The 16,610-nt window shown below is 42.6% G+C and overlaps 1 protein-coding gene across 1 annotated transcript in view; it reads left to right on the top strand.

The window, feature by feature from the left end:
• Window positions 1–16,610, top strand: part of PSD3 (pleckstrin and Sec7 domain containing 3) — a 500,681-nt gene that overhangs the window by 386,035 nt on the left and 98,036 nt on the right. The window contains 1 exon segment of the mRNA XM_070364266.1: window positions 8,936–9,129. Coding sequence (XP_070220367.1) covers window positions 8,936–9,129 — 194 coding nt within the window.

The raw sequence follows: 16,610 nt of genomic DNA, 5'->3' as shown, positions 1-16,610 counted from the left end.
TACAAGCCTCTCTAACAACAATCTTTCCAAAAGATATGAGATGCATGCCACATAAGTAATTTTAAAAAAATTCCAGTAGTTGCATCATAAAAGTAAAACAAAAAAGGTAAAACTAGTTTATTTTATAAATCAGTTATTTAGCCCAGTGTATCTAGAATATTCTCATGTCAATATGTAATCGGTATAAAAACTGTTGAAATATTTTCCTTTTTTGTACTGTCTTTTTGAAATATGGTGTATTTTCTTTTTTTTACTTGTTGTACATTTCAATTTGGACTACCCACACTTTAAGTTCTAAGTAGCCATGTGTAGCCAATGGCTCCCATATTCGTGTAACTACTTCTTTTGGCTAATGTTTATATAGAGAGGAAAATCATACTTTCATCCAAAAACCTCACTGTGTGCATGCTAAGTCACTTTAATCATGTCCGACTCTTTGTGACCCCCTGGACCGTAGCCCACCAGGCTCCTCTGTCCATGGCATTCTCCAGGCGAGAATACTGGAGTGAGTTGCCACTTCTCCAAAAACCTCAGTAGAACATTTGAAAAAACACTGTATATGGACTGAAATAAAGAGGACTTCAAATAAATTAGAAGTGAAATATAAATTATAACTGATTCCACAGAAATGCAAAGAATCGTAAGAGACTTTTTAACAGCAACAAATTGGACAAAGTAGAAGAAAAGGATGAATTCCTAGAAACATACAATGTACCAAGAGTGAGTCATGAAAAAACAAAACATAAAACTGAATGGACCAGTTACTAGTAATTACTTGGACAGGTATTTTATTACTGATCAAATAAAGAAAAAAACAAATAAAAGTCCAAGACCAGATGACTTCAGTGATAAATCCTACCAAACATTCAAAGAAGAATTAGTGCCAATCCTTAAGCTATTGAAAAAAAATGAAGAGCAGTATCTCCATCAGACTCATTTATGAGGCCATCTTCACCCTGAGACCAAAACCAGACAGGGACACTTCAGAAAAGAAAATCACAGATTAGGATTTCTGATGAACACAGATGTGAACAATCCTCGACAAAATATTAGGAAGCTGAGTTCACAATACAAGCAGCATACGTCAAGATCAAGTAGGATTTATTCCAGGGATGCAAGGATGGGTCAAATCTGTAAATCTATAGATGTGACTCATCACATTAACAAAACAGAGGATAAAAATCTTATAATCTCAGTAGATGCAGAAAAAACATTTGACAAAATTCATCATCCGTTTCTAACGTGTACGTGTGTATTAGTCACTCAGTCATGTCCGACTCTGCAATCCCATGTCTATAGCCTGCCAGGCTCCTCTGTTCATGGAATTCTCCAGGCAAGAGTACTGGAGTAGGGGTAGCCATTTCCTTCTCCAAGGAATCTTCCTGATCCAGGGGAACCTGGGTCTCCATTTCAGGGAGATTCTTTACTGTCTGAGCCACCAAGAAAGCCATTTCTAATAAAGACTCTCAAAAAACTGAGTATAGAGGGAACATACATAACATAATAAAGGCCATGTGTGACCAGCCCACAGTAAACATCATGCTTAACCTTGAAAAATATTTCTTCTAAAATCAGGAAGAAGATAAGGATACCATGGCAATTAGGAGAGAAAAATAAAAGGCATTCATATTGAAAAGCAAAGAGTGAAGTTGTCTTCATTTATAGGTGACAACGTAATATATACAGAAAACTCTACAGTCTACCAAAAACTATTAGAATTAATAAATTAAGTGAATAATATAAAATCAATATACAAAAATCAGTCACATTTCTATATACCCACAGTAAACTATCAGAAATACACATTAAGAAAACAGTCATTTTTACAGTAGCGTCAAAAACAATGAAATGCTTAGGGATAAATTTGACCCAGCAAGTTAAAGGTGTATACACTGAAATCTATAAGGCATTGATAAAAGAAACTGAAGACGACACAAATCAAAAGTGTTCTGTGCTAATGGATTTGAATGATTAATATTGTTAAATGTTCATAATACTCAAAACAATCTAAAGATTCAGTGCAATCCTTATCAAAATCCCAATGGCATTTTTCACAGGAATAGAACAAAGCTAAAAGCAGAGACATTACTTTCCCAACAAAGGTCCATCTAGTCAAAGCTCTGCTTTTTCCAGTAGTCATGTATGGGTGTGAGAGTTGGACTATAAAGAAAGCTGAGTGCTGAAGAATTGATGCTTTTGAACTGTGGTGTTGGAAAAGTCTCTTGAGAGTCCCTTGGACTGCAAGGAGATCCAACCAGTCCATTCTAAAGGAGATCAGTCCTGGGTGTTCTTTGGAAGGACTGATGCTGAAGCTGAAACTCCAATACTTTGGCCACCTCATGCGAAGAGTTGACTCATTGGAAAAGACTCTGATGCTGGGCGGGATTGGAGGCAGGAGGAGAAGGTGATGACAGAGGATGAGATGGCTGGATGGCATCACCGACTCGATGGACATGAGTTTGGGTGAATTCCAGGAGTTGGTGATGGACAGGGAGGCCTGGCGTGCTGCAATTCATGGGGTCGCAAAGAGTCAGACACTACTGAGCAACTGAACTGAACTGAACTGAAAATTTGTATGGAACCACAGAAGACCCCCAAATAGCCAAAGCAGTCTTGAGGAAAAGAACAAAGTTGGATACATCACAAATTCCTGGTTTCAAACTATAAAACAATCAAAACAGTATGGTACTGACATAGAAACAGACACATAGGTCAGTGGAACCCAATAACCCAGAGCTTAACTCACAAGGTAGTTAAACATTACAGTGGAGAAAGGGTTGTCCCTTCAGTAGTGTTAGGAAAATGGGTATCTACATGCAAAAGAATGAAACTGGGCTTCATCTTACACCAAACACAAAAATCAACTCAAAATGGATGAAAGCCTTGAATATAAGACCTGAAACCATTAAACTCCTTGACATTGGTCTTGACCAATTTTTTTTTTTAATTTGGCAGCAAGCAAAAATAGACAAGTGGGGCTGCGTCAGACTAAAAAGCTCTGCATGACATGAAACCATCGACAAAATGAAAAGGCAGCCTATGGAATAAGAACATTTTTTGCAAATCTTATATCTGACAATTGGTTAATTATTCCACAGTATACAATGAGTTTCTGTAATTCATTAGCATAAAATCAAATAACTCAAAGTTTGGAAAGGACCTAAGTAGACATTTTTTTCCAAAGAGATGTGAAAGAAGTTGACAGGTGTATGTAAAGGTGCTCAGCATCACTTACCGTGGAAATGCATCAAAACCACACGAGATACTGCCTGTTAGGATGTCTGTCATCAAAAAGAGAAGAGGTAACAAACGCTGGCAAGTCTGTTACAAAAAGAGGACCCACAAAAGCACTACTGGTGGCAGTGTAAACTGGCACGGCCACTGTGGAAGGGATTACAGATGTTCCTGAAAAAGTTAAAAATACAACTACCATATGTTCCAGCAATCCTACTTTTAGATAAATAGCCAAAATAAAGAAATTATTTCTGAGGTTTCTGTACTCCCATGTTTAGAGCAGCATCATTTACAATAGCCAAATATGAAAACAACCAAATGTCCATCTATGAATGAATGGATAAAGATATCATACACCAAGAGAGAGATATACTGCTGCTGCTGCTAATTCGCTTCAGTCGTGTCTGACTCTATGCAGCCCCATAGACAGCAGCCCACCAGGCTCCCTCGTCCCTGAGATTCTCCAGGCAAGAACACTGGAGTGGGTTGCCATTTCCTTCTCCAATGCATGGAAGTGAAAAGTGAAAGTGCAGTCGCTCAGTATACTATGTAGCCCTAAAATAAGAAAGAAGTTCTGTCATTTTGGACAACCTGGATGAACTGGAGGGCATTATGCTAAGTGAAATAGAAAGGTAAATACCATAGGGAATCACTTATATCTAGAGTTGTTTTTAAAGTTTCAGTTCAGTTTAGTCGCTCAGTCGTGTCCAACTCTTTGCGACGCCATGGTCTGCAGCACGCCAGGCCTCCCTGTCCATCACCAACTCCTGGAGTTTACTCAAACTCATGTCCATTGAGTCATTGATGCCATCAACCATCTCGTCCTCTGTCGTCCCCTTCTCCTCCCACCTTCAATCATTCCCAGCATCAGGGTCGTTTCCAATGAGTCAGCCCTTCACATCAGGTGGCCAAAGTATTGGAGTTTCAGCTTCAGCATCAGTCCTTCCAATGAATAATCAGGACTGATTTCCTTTAGGCTGGACTGGTTGGATCTCCTTGCAGTCCAAGGGACTCTCAAGAGTCTTTTCCAACACCACAGTTTAAAAGCATCAATTCTTTGGCACTCAGCTTTCTTTATAGTCCAACTCTCACACCCATACATGACTACTGGAAAAAGCATAGCTTTGACTAGATGGACCTTTGTTGGCAAAGTAATGTCTCTGCTTTTTAATATGCTGTCCAGGTTGGTAATAACTTTTCTTCCAAGGAGCAAGCGTCTTTTAATTTCATGGCTGTGCCACCATCTGCAGTGATTTTGGAGCCCCCCAAAATAAAGTCTGTCACCGTTTCCACTCTTTCCCATCTATTTGCCATAAAGTGATGGGACCAGATACCATGATCTTAGTTTTCTGAATCTTGAGTTTTAAGCCAACTTTTTCACTCTCCTCTTTCACTTTCATCAAGAGGCTCTTTAGTTTTAAAGTTTTGTTAACAGTTTTAAAGTTAAGTTTAAAGTTTAACTTACAGAAACAGAGGGCTTGCCTCATAGTTCAGTCAGTAAAGAATCTGCCTGCTATGCAGGAAACCCGGATTTGATTCCTGGTCGGGAAGATCCCCTGGAGAAGGAAACGGCAACCCACTCCAGTATTCTTGCCTGGAGAATCCCGTGGACAGAGGAGCCTGGAAGGCTACAGTCCACAGGGTCACAAGCTTCAGACAACTAAATGGAAACAGAGTAGAAAAGTGGTTTCCAGGGCCTATGGGGTTGGGGAAATGAGGAGAGATTGTTCAGAAGGGTACAAACTTGATGCTGAAAGGTTAGTAAATTCTGAGGAAATAATATAAAGCCTGGTGAACACAGTTGGTAACAGTGCATTGTGTAACTGAAATTTACTGAGAGATATACTTAAATTTCTTACCAAAAATAAATACATCTGTAAATATGTGACGTATTGAACTTGTTAGTTCAATATTGGGGAATCTTTTACAATGTATGTGTATATCAAATGTTTAGGTTGTATACTTAAAATACCTTAGTAAATTAGGTGCTTCCCTGGTCTTACAGTGGTTAAGAATCTGCCTTGCAAAGCAAGGTACACCAGTTCGATCCCTGGTCTGGAAAGATTCCCAAGTGCTGTGGGGCAACTGAGCCTCCGTGCTACAATTGCTGAAGCCCACGCACCCCAGAGCCCCTGCTCTGCCACAAGGGAGACCACTGCAATGAGGACCCCTTGCACCCCAACTACTGAGTAGCCCCCGCTCACCACAACTCAAGAAAGCCCACCTGCAGCACCAAAGACCCAGTCAGTCAGAAATAAAATAATAAATATAAAACTAAGTAAATAAATCAGTTTTACCTCAGCAAAGCTGGAGGTGTGGGGTAAGGGAAAGTAAATGCATAAATAAACTGTATGTCTAGAAAATAAGATAGTACTCAGCAATAAATGGGAACAGACTATTGATTCTCGCAACAGTATGGATGAGTATTAAATATGTTTTGCCAAGTAAAATAAACGATTTGTGTGACATTTAAAGAATGCCAAAATTGTTGGAAAGGAAGAGAGACTGGTAGTTCCAGGAGCTGGTCAGGGAGAGGAATTGCCTAAAAGAAGGTAGCAGAGGGAATTGGGGGGTGACCGAACCGTTCTGTCTGGTCCTGTGATGGTGGATACAGGACGTGTTGTGCATTTCCACCGAGCTGTGCATCTCAAGGAGCCGTAGGTTTTGTGTCTGTTCATTTCTTAACTATCAGCCACAGTATGGGGAATGCAAGATACAGTTCAGACCATACCAAATTAGTTTGTTTTCCAAATGACTTGTGTAAGCATTGTTATATATATTTATTAGGGTTGAACATATAAATAAGTATATTATAGATAAGAGAGCCAGGTTTCTCACTGTTGAAGAAGTACAGGTAAGCAAAGGGCAAAGGCTGGAATGAATTTTGTCTTGTGTTGGAGATATCACTATGTATTCATATGAACTCATGAAAGGGAGGGAGGGAGGGATAGATGGCTGGATGAATGTATATGTATATGTTTTATATATTTATATATATATATGTATGTGTATATATATTACACACACATTTCCCTAGGTGTTTCTGTTGAGAGGGCTTGGAGGCAGTGAGCATGCCTAGCGCCTAGACTTGGTTTCTGAGTGCCAATCTCCAGTAAATAGGACTGGACTCCTTGGAGAGTGGTTTCTTCCAGGACTGGGACAAGGAAAATACAAGATGAGCTTGGAGGTAGCATCTTGTGGTATCTGAAAGAAAGGATGTACTTACAAAACAGAAAGGAAAAACGATGCGATGTTGCTAGGACGCGGAAGCCTATTTTGTAGGCCATCCAATGAGCAAAGCTGGAAAAGTTTGAACAAGAGTAATTGTGGTATTTGACTATAATCCAAAGAATAAAATAAATACCTACGTGTCCATACTCAAATAAGAATCCCAGTTAGTAATGAAGAAGAAATTAGGGAAATAAAAGAAAATCACCATTAGATCACTTCAATGTTATTGTCATAGGCAAGACCCACAGATGACTGCTGAAATTAGTGGTCAGAAGCTTCAGGAGAAACAGGATGTGTTCATAGTCACAAGGGATCTCCCACAAATCATTTACAAAGGAAAACAGTAACTCCACAGACAGAAACTTGCCCCAACCACCGTAAACAAGTAATCCAGGTTCATCCCCCTGACGATAAAACACCTTCCTCCTGACGTGGTGGGCTGAGAGGGCATCACCCATGACATCCTTCTCAAGAGTGTATAGCCCTGGTCTAATCATCCTGCTGCTGCTAAGTCGCTTCAGTCGTGTCCGACTCTGTGCGACCCCATGGACTGCAGCCCACCAGGCTCCCCTGTCCCTGGGATTCTCCAGGCAAGAACACTGAGAAGACATCAAACAAACATACAGAACCACCGACTAGTACTCTTCCAAGTGTCTAGATCATGAAGGACAAGGGAAAGCCTAAGAATCGTCACTGTTGGAGGCGACAAAGGACTCATGACAGCCAAATGCACTGTGGGGTCACGGGTAGGATCCTGGAAACAAAAAAAACATTAGTGGAAAAAAAAGGTGAAATCTGAATGAAGTCTGAAGTTCGCTTCTTAGTATTGCATCATTAGCTTCTTCATTCTGACAGTTTTATTTTGGTTCTGTAAGGTGTTAACACTGGGGGGAATTCCGTGGGGGTCCAGTGGTTAGGACTCCATGCTCCCACTGCAGAGGGCCTAGGTTCCATCTCTGGTAAGGGAACTAAGATCCCCGCTGCTGTGTGGTGTGACCAAAACCAAAAAAAAAGTATTCACAACTGCGGTAACTTGTTGATGAGCATAAGGGAACTCTGTACTTTTGCAAACCCAAAACTGTCTATTAATAGAAGTTAAATTAAAAGTAAAATACAGTTACCTGAGTCCAGTGTTATTTTCATATATTTCACAATTATTTATAAAATACCAGTGGAGGAAAAAAACACTGTTTTTCTCTGATAACCAAACAAGCAGTTTTGGTGATTATTAAGCTTGTGGTTTATTTTCAATATATTTTGGTTGAATTTCTTATCATTAGTTTTTATTTGTAATTGGAGGATCGTTCCTTATCATAGTGTGCTGATTTCTGCGGTCTAACAGCGTGAGTCAGCTATGCTTACATCCACTCCCTCTGAGCCTCCCTCCGCCAGCCCACCCCACCCCCAGGTCACCGCGGAGCCCTGAGCCGAGCTCCCGGTGCTGCAGGCGCCTCGCCCTAGTGTGCGCATGTCAGCGCGCCCCGCCCTCTCCTTCCCCTGCTGTGCCAGCAAGTCCGCTCTCTATTCCTGCCCTGCAAGGTGGTTTATCAGTACCGTTTTTCTAGATTCCATATTTTGGTGGAAATGTTGAGGAAAAAAATTCAATATTCAAAGCTTAACAACAATGAAACCAGAGGTGATTCAGGATACTGAAACAGGTGAAGTAAGACAAATGCTCCTATTCTGGTTATGCGTTTTCCAGCAGTATATCAGAGCTTGTTAACTTTCTTCTCCTCTTGCCCCTCTTTATTAATTGATTCTGACCGCCTCCTTCATACTTAATGTACATTGTAATGTCAGAGTTAAACCTTCCCTGCTTGAAGGAACAGGGGTTCCGAAGGCAGGGCTGGGCAATTAGCGGCTTCCTCAGTTGGTGATGGGATGCGTGGGAAAGCCAGAGCACGGTGCGTGGTGCCCCGTCGGAACCCACCGACAGCTGTACCTGAGGTGTTATTAGTAGAGACTACCTGGTTATCTGGCAGACATAGTCTAATATTGTTTACTGGACTTAGTCTCCACCTATCGTATTCTGTATGCTTGGCACTATACTAGGGCATGCAGAAATCAAAATCACGATCTCTGCCAGAGAAGTTCCACTTGTTTTGAAAGCAGACAAACCTGAGGGTTCTGTAGTAGATGGAAAGGCCAGAGGCATTAGAGCCTTTGCAGTCATATCCTCTCAGCTTCTTCCTGTAATTCCTAGGACTGTGCTTTGGCATGTTTATGTAAACTTTGAGTCTGTTTCCTTACCTGTGGTGTGGGATACTAATGTCAGTCTTCCAAGACTGCCACGCTCACTAATGCCTGACACACAGGAGGTGTTTAGGGAACCGCAGCTGTCCTTATCGTGGTCCTTGTCATCAGGACTTACAGGCCATTAGAAAGTATGATAATTTCTTACACCAGATAACTGTTCATTGAATATTGTGTTACTCAACCCTTGTGTTCCATCTTTGTTTTATCCTTTTAGAGACGATGAAGAGAAAAAAAAGTCTCTGTCCGAAGGTGCCGATGAGAAGGCTAATGGAACACATCCAAAGAGCATCAGCCGCATTGGGAGCACCACCAACCCATTCCTGGACATTCCTCACGACCCCAATGCCGCTGTGTACAAAAGCGGGTTCTTGGCTCGGAAAATCCATGCAGATATGGATGGAAAGAAGAGTAAGCATCATTTGTTGACATTTCCTGTCTCATTTATTTCATCTTTAAGATAAGCTCAAAATTAAAGTGAATTTATCTGAAGCAAAGGAATAAAGAAAAATGATATTTATTTAGATAAATATTATTGAAATTTGATAAAACCTCTAACCCTAAATCATAAATCCTTTATGTACTTGATCTTCTGTAAATAGAACTTTAGAACTTAAGAATCAGAAGACTCACAGATTATTCATTTCTAACCTCTTATTCATCTATTTATTCCTGCCTTCAACAAATGACTTTGAGTACCTGCCATGCGCTAGGCATCAAAAATATAGAAGTATATAGAAAGGACAAGGGCCATATCTTCATGGAGTTTCCATTTCTGGTGGTTGAAGGAAGGGTTCAACTTATAACACATAGAATAGTAAATAGCGTGAGGCCCTGGAAACAAAGCAGGGAGGGACAGAATTGTGATCCAGGCACACACGCAGAGCGGGGCCGTCTCTGGAGGAGGGACAGGTGTGTGTGGGCAACATGCGTGCTTCACCCTGGAAGACGGAAGGAAGCCCATGTGACAGGACTGTCCGCTGACGTGTGATGCTGGGGTCCAGGTGGAATGGAGTATGTCTGTGTCTAGAATGGCCTTTGCAGAGGGTGAAGTGGCAGCTGCCTGTAGGCAGTACAGTGGGTAGACTGAGGTGGCTGCTGCGGGTGCTCAGCATTAGGCTGCTCCTGCAGACGCAGGCTTGCAGTGCTGGGTTGCACGGTCCTGCCACTTCCATCTGCGCTGTGCATATTTTCCTTCATGTGTTAGCATATTCTAGCATGTTCTGCCAGGGTGCAGTCAAGAGAAACATTGCGATAGTGTGGCTTTGACGCTGGCTCGTGATGCTCCCCAAGTTCTGTAGGACTGCCCCACCACCTTTTCTAGGCACCCTGCACACTAGCCCACCAGGCTACTTCATCTTCTCTAACAACACTGTGTCCGCAAGCCAGTTGCAAGTGAAACTTCAGTCTAACAGCTTAGGAAAAAGGGGCAAGGAAACACCTGAAGATGAAGAATTGTCTCCGGGGCATTTCTTTCATTTCTTTCTCTTTATTATTTTGTATTGGGGTCCAGCCCCAGTTGGGTCCAGGGGTTCCCTCGGGAGGACAGCATTGGCAAAAAGGATAGATAAAAAGAAAAAGACACAAAGGTTTGACCTGACTGGTTTACGTGGGAAACTAATAAAACCTGTGCACCAGGTTTGCACTGACCACGGAGGCCGCAGGCGCCCTCTCAAATAGCGGAAGGTGCCCCACCTTAGGCACCTTCTCAAGTGGATCTTAGAAGCCCAGGCAAGTAAATGGTCTCAGAGAGCCCCAACGCTCCAAGTCAGTCACCCTGAAAGAAGAACAGAGAAAAAAAGGAGAGAAAAAGAAGCAAAAAAGAATGACACGGGGAGACCAAGCTTTGAGCAAGGCCCGTAGCTTTATTTTCAAAGGGAGCTTATATACCTTAAGTTGTGCATAGAGGATAATAGGGGGTGTAAAATCATACAAAGTCAGCAGTCTTTGATCCCTATTGAGACCATGCTTTTCTTTTCTGCAAACTTATCGTATACAAATGGTTCAGGTGATTTACATCATCTTCTGGCCAGAAGGCCTGTTAACGTTTTATGACTTTGATAAAGGTTTGTCAACCATAAGACTTATTTTCTCTAAGAATAATTATTTTAAAGTTTGGCGCCATCCTCCAAAGGTGTTAGATAAAGTTGCATTCCTATAGGACAGAGGTGCAGTGGGTTTACAACAAGGAAAGAATTTATTACCTTAAGGGTCTAAAGTTGTTAGCACCAAGGCCACTACTTATTTTTTCTATATACCAACTATATTAATTAGTATACTCCCAAGGACACAATACAGGGGATCTGGAAACTTGGCAGCAAGCACTGGCCCAACAATGAAATCCTCTACTAGTTCTAGTCTAACAATTTCTAACTCTCCGAGAGGCTCTATACTATTTGAATATCTTAAGCTCCCCGTGCCTCTCGCAGTTGGGAGACTGTAAACAATCGTATGCGTAGCTGTAAGAGTCCGGGTAAACCTGTCAGACAAGTTAGAGAGCCATCTGAGGGGTTTAGATTAAAACACTCTTATTATGCCCAGGAGGCTAATTAACTAGAGCTCTAAGTTGATTTCCTTCAGAGAAAGGTGGTCGGGGATAGCCCCCCGTTAATGTCAGAAGAGTTGGTAAAAGTCATAAAATAGTAAAACAGACAGGTTCTGGTTTTGGGGTAGATGCTCAGGCAGATCCAGGGCGGTCCTCGAGCCCTGACTCGCATTGCCTGTCAGGGCTCTCCAACATGACCTTGTCATGGGTGGGAACTCCCGTGCTGGCTCCTGACAATTTTGTGTATCATATTTATTCTTTTCTTATTGAGGTATAATTGATTTATAATATTATCTTCAGGTGTATAACATAGTGATTCAAGAATTTTATAGGTTATACTCCAGTTACAGTTGTTATAAAATATTGGCTGGAATTCCCCATGCTATACAATGTATCCTTGCAGCTTATTTACTTTATATGTAGTAGTTTTTACCCCTTAATTTCCCACCCTTATATTGCTCCTCCCCCATCCGTCTCCCCATGGTAAACACTGGTTTGTACTATATATCTGTAAGTCTGTTTCATTTTTGTAATATTCACTCATTTGTTTTTTTTAGATTCCATGAATAAGTGGTGAAACACAGTATTTATCTTTCTCTGTCTGCCTTATTTCACTAGCCATAATACTCTCCAGATCCATTCATATTGTTGCAAATTGCATTCTTTTTCATATCTGAGTAATATTCCATTGTGTTTGTGGTGTGTGTGTGTGTGTGTGTGTGTCTCACATCTTCTTTATTCATTTATCAGTTGATGGACACTTACCTTGGCTGAAAAGTTAGCTGATAACCTTATAGGAGCTCCTTTGTAAGTAACTCGTTGCTTTTACCTTGATGCTTTTCATATTCTGTCTTTAGTTTTAATTTTTGCCATTTTAATTGCAGTGTATCAGTGTCCCCTTTGGGTTGATCCTGTTTCAGACTGTGGATTTTCAACCAAGAAGTCTGTTTCTTTTCCCAGGGTAGGGAAGTTTTCAGCTATTATGTCTTCAAGTATGTTGCCTTCCACATTCTCTCTTCTCCTTCTGGTGCCCCTACACTGAGAATGCTGGTGCACTTGATGTTGCCCCCAGAGATCTCTTAAACTGTCCTCATTTCTTTTTATTCTTTGTTCTGCTCAGCAGCAGTGATTTCCACTACTCTGTCTTCTAGTTCACTGATCCATTCCTCTGTATCATTTCATCTACTGCCGATTCCTTTAGTGTATTTTTCCATTTCAGTTATTGTATTCTTCATTTGTTTAGTTGTTGTTTGTATTTTCTAACTCTTTGTTAAAAAACCCTAACTTCTCCCTCTGTTTGTTCCTTCTTCTCCCGAGTTCTTTGGTCATCTTTCCAATTGGTACCTTGAACATTTTCTCAGTTAAATTGCATATCTCCACATAGTTCTTCTTCTAGGGTTTCTACTTGTTCCTATATTTGGAACACGTTCTCCTGTCATCTCTTTGTGCCTTATTCGCTGGTTTCATTTCTGTGTATCTGATAACTTGGTTACATTTCCTGACCTTGGAGAATGACCTTTGGCAGGGACTTCCTGCGAGCCCAGCAGCACTCAGGGCTCTGTGCTCTAGGGGTGCCTCCTAAGATGACTTTGTGGGTCCTCCCCTTGTGGTGGGCTGACTACAGTGGGTGATCTCGCAGGCATGGCTGGCCCCTGGTCTGGTTGCTTGCCAGGCCCTCCTTGTGTAGACGTTGCTGGTCACTGGTTGGTGTGCCTGAGTCACAGGGTGGCTGGCTGCCTCACTCCTGGTGAGCCCCAGGGTTGATGCTGCCCAGTGACGGGCAGAGCCAGGTCCTGGGGTCTAACTGCAGGATCTGGGGGTGCCAGCACTGCAGTTGTACCTCTGTTGCATGGACCTGGATCCTGGGGCAGCTGGCTAAGGGACCCAGTGTCTCTCAGAGCTGGCGTTGGCCTGAAGGTAGGCAGGCCAGGGCCCAGCTTGTGGGTGGGCTCAGTCTTCAGGCTTCAAGGCTACAGTTTTCCTTGGGTGTGTCTCTGCCTGCTGGTGGGTGATGCTGGTCCCAAGGTGAGAGCAGGCTCCTGGGGAGTGGGGCCAAGGCCCAGGAGACTCTGGGGCTGGCGCCTGCTCACTCTGTGTGGAGCTGGGTCCTGGGGTCTGTGGCTGCAAGGCCCTGGGAGCTCCCAGGCCTGGGTCCTGGGTGCTTGTGTGTGCGGCCAGGTCCTGGAACCTCTGGTGGACAGGGCATGTTCAGGGCCAGCCGTGGGCTTGGGGAGGTCTTAAGGCAGCCTTCTGGTGGGTGGGACTGTGTCCCCACCTAGTTAGCTGCATGGCCTGAGTTCCTGGTTCCTTCAGGTTGGTGGGTGGAGATGTGGCTGGGTCCAGAGGATCGTCAGTCAAGGGGAGGACCCACAGGGTGCTTGCCAGCCCGTGTCCTGAGGTAGAGTGAGCTTCCGCAATGGCTGGCTCCTTCGTGTCCCAAGGAGGGCTGCAGCTGCCCCAGCCTCTCTGAGAGGCTCTCTGACATCAGCAGGTGGATCTGACCTTGGATTCTTTCAAATGACTGCTTCAAAGTCTTAGTTATCTCCTTTGAGAACTTCTGGTTGGTTAGGGAAGTTTTAAATGTCATAGGCTTTTTCTTTTTAGCAACATAAGATGTTCCGCCTGTTACCTGCCTCTGCTTCAGTCTCTGTTTCTGATCCTACCTCAGAACCCAAAATAGGTGGGAAAACAGATGGCTCAGGTAAGATGGGGCCGATTGGACCCAGTCTCCAGACTTCACTCCTATGCTTGCGTTATCACTCAGGGCTCTTGACTTCTGCCTCTGAGAGAGGGGTTGTGGGAGGAGCCTTGAAGTTTCAGGCTGTAATCCTCAGGCTCTTCCTGCTGCTGCTGCTGCTGCTGCTAAGTCGCTTTAGTCGTGTCCGACTCTGTGCAACCCCATAGACGGCAGCCCACCAGGCTCTGCCGTCCCTGGGATTCTCCAGGCAAGAACACTGGAGTGGGGTGCCATTGCCTTCTCCCAGGCTCTTCCTAGATATTCCCAATTCAATTTTTCATGGATTTTAAGATCATGTTAGTATGGACAAGATTATTCAACATTTTCAGTATAGGAAAGTGCATAATTTCTAATGATAATTAGATAATCAGTCGTGTCCCATTCTTTGCAGCCCCAGGCTCCTCTGTCCATGGAATTCTCTAAGCCAAAATACTGGAGTAGGTAGCCATTCCCTTCTCTAGGGAATCTTCCCAATGCAGGGACTGAACCCAGGTCTCCTACATTGCAGGCAGATTCTTTTACCAGCTGAGCCATCAAGAAAGCCTAGTGATAATTTTATATACACTAAAGTTTATCAAGAAGCAACAGTAGAACTGTGGAACAACAGACTGGTTCCAAATCAGGAAAGGAGTATGTCAAGGCTGTATATTGTCATCTTGCTTATTTAACTTATATGCGGAGTACATCATGAGAAATGCTGGACTGGGTGAAGCACAAGCTGAAATCAAGATTGCTGGGACAAATATCAATAACCTCAGATATGCAGATGATACCACCCTTATGGCAAAAAGTGAAGAAGAACTAAAGAGCCTCTCAATGAAAGTGAAAGAGAGGAGTGAAAAAGTTGGCTTAAAACTTAACATTCAAAAAACTAAGATCATGGCATCTGGTCCCATCACTTCATGGCAAGTAGATGGGGAAACAATGGAAACAGTGAGAGACTTTATTTTTCTGGGCTCCAAAACCACTGCAGATGGTGACTGCAGCCATGAAATTAAAAGACGCTTGCTCTTTGAAAGAAAAGTTATGACCAACCTGGACAGCATATTAAAAAGCAGAGACATTACTTTGCCAACAAAGGTCCATCTAGTGAAAGCTTTGGTTTTTCCAGTAGTCATGTATGGATGTGAGAGTTGGACTATAAAGAAAGCTGAGTGCTGAAGAATTGATGCTTTTGAACTGTGGTGCTGGAGAAGACTCTTAAAGAGTCCCTTGAACTGCAAGGAGATCCAACCAGTCCATCCTAAAGGAAATCAGTCCTGAATATTCATTGGAAGGACTGATGCTAAAGCTGAAACTCCAATACTTTGGCTACCTGATGCAAAGAACTGACTCATTTGAAAAGACCCTGATGCTGGGAAAAGTTGAAGGCGGGAGGAGAAAGGGATGACAGAGGATGAGATGGTTGGATGGCATCACCGACTCAATGGACATGAGTTTGAGTAAGTTCCAGGAGTTGGTGATGGGCAGAGAGGCCTGGCATACTGCAGTCCATGGGGTCACAAAGAGTTGGACACAAATGAGTGACTGGACTGAACTGAACTGAAAGTTTATCAACTTCAAGTACATCGTCTTAGTTCTAAAAATGTATACACTTGTGCGACTACCATCACAACCAAGACATATAACATTTCCATTAGCTGAAAAGTTCTTGTAGTTAATTCCTTCCACTTTACTCCCAATGGCAACCCTTATTTGTTCCTGGGCACTGAGCTTTCTCTTTCCTATAATTTCAGTGAATGGAATCCTGCATACCTTTTTGTGCTTGGCTTCTTTTGCTTGGTCATGTTCTTTGCAGATCCATTCCACTGCTGGGATATCCCACAGTACACATTCACCAGTTGGGCTTTTGTGTTTTCAGTTTGGGGCTTTATAAATAAACTTGCTTTGGATGTTCTCAAACAAGTCTATGCATATACAAATGTTTTCATCTCTTTTCAGAAGGGACCTTAGGGTGAGGGAGTGAGCCTGCTGGGATGTATACTAAGTATGCATTTAATTCTGTAATAAACTTCTCAACTTTCCAGACTGTACTGTTTTGCATTCTTGAAAACTGTGCATTTTATGTCCTCTTGATAAGATGATACCTTTGTCATGAAACGACCTTCCTTATTCCTGGTCACATTCCTTAGTTTGAAGTCTACTTTATCTAATATTAATATAGTGACTGCTTTATTGACTATGCCAAAGCCTTTGACTGTGGATCACAATAAACTGTGGGAAATTCTGAAAGAGGTGGGAATACCAGACCACCTGACCTGCCTCTTGAGAAACCTATATGCAGGTCAGGAAGCAACAGTTAGGACTGGACATGGAACAACAGACTGGTTCCAAATAGGAAAAGGAGTACTTCAAGGCTGTATATTGTCACCCTGCTTATTTAACTTATATGCAGAGTACATCATAAGAAACGCTGGGCTGGAGGAAGCACAAGCTGGAATCAAGATTGCCGGGAGAAATCTCAATAACCTCAGATATGCAGATGACACCACCCTTATGGCAGAAAATGAAGAGGAACTAAAGAGCCTCTTGATGAAAGTGAAAGGGGAGAGTGAAAAAGTTGGCTTAAAGCTCAACATTCAGAAAACTAAGATCATGACATCTGGTCCC

Source organism: Bos mutus, chromosome 27 (genome assembly GCF_027580195.1).
Source record: "Bos mutus isolate GX-2022 chromosome 27, NWIPB_WYAK_1.1, whole genome shotgun sequence".
NCBI lineage: Eukaryota > Metazoa > Chordata > Mammalia > Artiodactyla > Bovidae > Bos > Bos mutus.
Note: the sequence above shows the minus strand (reverse complement) of the source record. Positions and strands in the feature narration are given on the sequence as shown.